We start from the raw sequence: 2652 nt of genomic DNA, 5'->3' as shown, positions 1-2652 counted from the left end.
TAGTCGAAGATAAGATGCTTGTTAATTATACATATTCTTGTCCCCCAAATCAAGCAAGGCGAGGAAAAGGAACTGACTTTATACAACCTCGCATGCTAGATTTGGCAAAGAAAAGAAGAAAAAATGGAAGGAAAAAAAACAAAATACAAAGGGAGAAAAGAAGAAAGAGAACAGAGCAGAAGCAGAGTAAAGAAGAAGAAAAGAAGCACCGCCATGTACAAGCCACTGATCGATCTAATACACGGAAGCATGACTGGCTCCCATGAGCAGCCACATTGATCAGTAATCCCACAGCATGGGCTCCTCGAGGCGGAACACGACGCCGCCGGCCACGTCGTCATCGACGGCCCACGACGCCCCGCACGAGAGGCTCGAGGACGTCTCGTATCTCAGGTCCAGGAGCAGGTCCGGGAGGTCGAACAGCGTGCTGTCAGGGTCCGCTTCGGCGTCCGGCGGTGGCGGCTGCGGCGAGGCGGCGCTGGCGACGGAGCAGGTGTCGGGGCTCTTGGCATTGGCGTCGACGGAGACGGAGGGGAAGTCGGCTGCGGCGGCGGCGAGCAGCGCCGCCGCCTGCACGTCCTTGGGCGCCGCGGTGGCCGGGCGCGGGAGCAGGTGCGCGAGGTCCGGGAAGTTGAGGTGCGCGGTGCGGCCCTTGATGGCGAGCGCGGCCACGTCGTGCGCGCGCGCGGCCATCTCCGCGGTGGCGAACGTGCCCAGCCAGATGCGCGACTTCTTGCGGGGCTCCCTGATCTCGGACACCCACTTCCCCCAGCTCCGCATGCGCACGCCGCGGTACGTCGGGTGCCGGCCGTCGTTGCGCGGCCGCTTCTTCGGGGCGACGGTGGCGGAGGACGATGATGTCGACGTAGACGAAGACGACGAGGACGCCGTGTCAGGGGAGGTCGGGGAGGCCAGGTCGTGGGAGTCGTCCATGGCTGCCGCGGTGGTGCGGGTGTGGACTGGAGTAGTTGGAGGCTTGGAGGGGAGCGGAGTGGAGAGGGCAATGGGGTTTTATGGTGTGGCGCAGTGGCGACGTGGCACGGGAAGATAAACAAAGGGCCATACCTGGTTTGTGGGCCAGGCCTCTTTTTCCTGTTTTTTTTTTCAATTTTCTGTTTGAGATGATTAGTAGTAGTATGACACGGCTGGAATTAATTTTCTTCTACTCCCTCCGTTCCACAATATAAGAGATTTTGAGTTTTTTATTACAACGTTTGACCACTTATTTTATTTAATTTTTTTTTGCCAACATAAAAAACGAAAAGTTGTGTTTAAAATACTATAGATAATAAAGTAAGTCACAAATAAAATAAATAATAATTTCAAAAAATTTTAAATAAGACGAGTGTTCAAACGTTGCAAGCAAAATCTTATAATCCCTTATATTATGGAACGGAGGGAGTATATAAGTTCAATGCAACCGATCTACCCGTGTTAATCAGGTTTATGGCATCCAGGTCAGTGTGGAATGGATTTTTTTTCGGCCAAAAAGTGTGAAATGGATTTATTGCATTGTGCACAGCAATGTGGTGCAAAGATATTTGGAAACGTGGAGGCAAGTGTTATCTCTAAACTGAGATTTACTATTTTGTCATGGTTCAATTACCTGGATATCACATATTTAAATTCTAAGCTAGACAGAATATGCTTTCACCCTGTCATTTTCCTGAGTAAGGGGACCCAAGTTCAAATATTCTTTCGTGGGCCATTTATGTGTATATATGTTGAGGACTCGAGAAAATCGTCATGACTATCATATTTCTTTTGTAGTTTAATGCTTCCCAACAAATTAAAACATGTTCAAGAAACGTTTTTTTGTTGGTTTCCACCAAACACCAAATTTGCAAAAGAGAACAAAAATACTACTACTCATTTTCATCTTATAAGTCATTTTAACATCTTTCTTAATCAAACTTAACCAAGTTTGATTAAGTTTATAGAAAAATAGTAACATCTAAAATATCAAATTAGTTTCACTCAATCTAGCATTGTATATGTTTTTGTAATTTGTTTGTTTTGTGTTAAAAGTACTACTATAGTTTTTTTATAAATTGTGTGTTAAATCTAGACCGTGCTATGTCTAAATTCGTAGTTATAAACGTCATGATTTAAAACTCCAGCAGATACATGCATGTACGACTCTATAATCACATAAATGACAAATCCACATAACTCAGTTTTAGCATTATAATGCAGATTTTCCGCAGGGACACGCGAAAATTTCATTTAGTTGAGCAATTCTAGGTGAGGATCCTTGGTGGAAACAAGCCCTATGGTAGTTCGTGTTTTTTTTTTTGTCAAGATATCCTATAACCTGTCCCAGATGGGAAACTAACAAAACTGGTTGTTGGTAGATCACTGCTATATAAACAATTTTTTTTACGAGAACCATACAATTTGCAGGCGGATAGTAAGTTAGTAACCAATAGCCTCTACAAAAGTTGACCTGCATTTTCGCGTACGGTTTGTTAAGAGACCCGTATAAAAAACAGTTTTCTCAAGTGGGTCTCTTAACAGAGCCACATACGAAAATAAGCTTATTTTCACATGCAGACTCTTAAACGATCTCACGCAGGCGAAGCCTCTTAAAGCTATGTCTGCAAGTCTAATCACACTCATCTCTTCCCTCCCAACAACTTCAAATTTTACTAA

At 44.9% G+C, this 2652-nt stretch overlaps 1 protein-coding gene across 1 annotated transcript; it reads right to left on the bottom strand.

Moving 5' to 3' along the window:
* Positions 1 to 978, bottom strand: LOC4336587 (ethylene-responsive transcription factor ERF038). The gene has a single exon (XM_015778953.3). It carries the CDS (start codon positions 931 to 933, stop codon positions 280 to 282), a length of 654 nt encoding a protein of 217 aa, XP_015634439.1. The 5' UTR covers positions 934 to 978; the 3' UTR covers positions 1 to 279.
* Positions 979 to 2652: the final 1674 nt, after the last annotated feature.

The sequence above is a fragment of the Oryza sativa genome, chromosome 4 (genome assembly GCF_034140825.1).
Source record: "Oryza sativa Japonica Group chromosome 4, ASM3414082v1".
Taxonomy (NCBI): domain Eukaryota; kingdom Viridiplantae; phylum Streptophyta; class Magnoliopsida; order Poales; family Poaceae; genus Oryza; species Oryza sativa.
The sequence above is the reverse complement of the archived record's forward strand: the minus strand, read 5'-3'. Positions and strand labels throughout refer to the sequence as shown.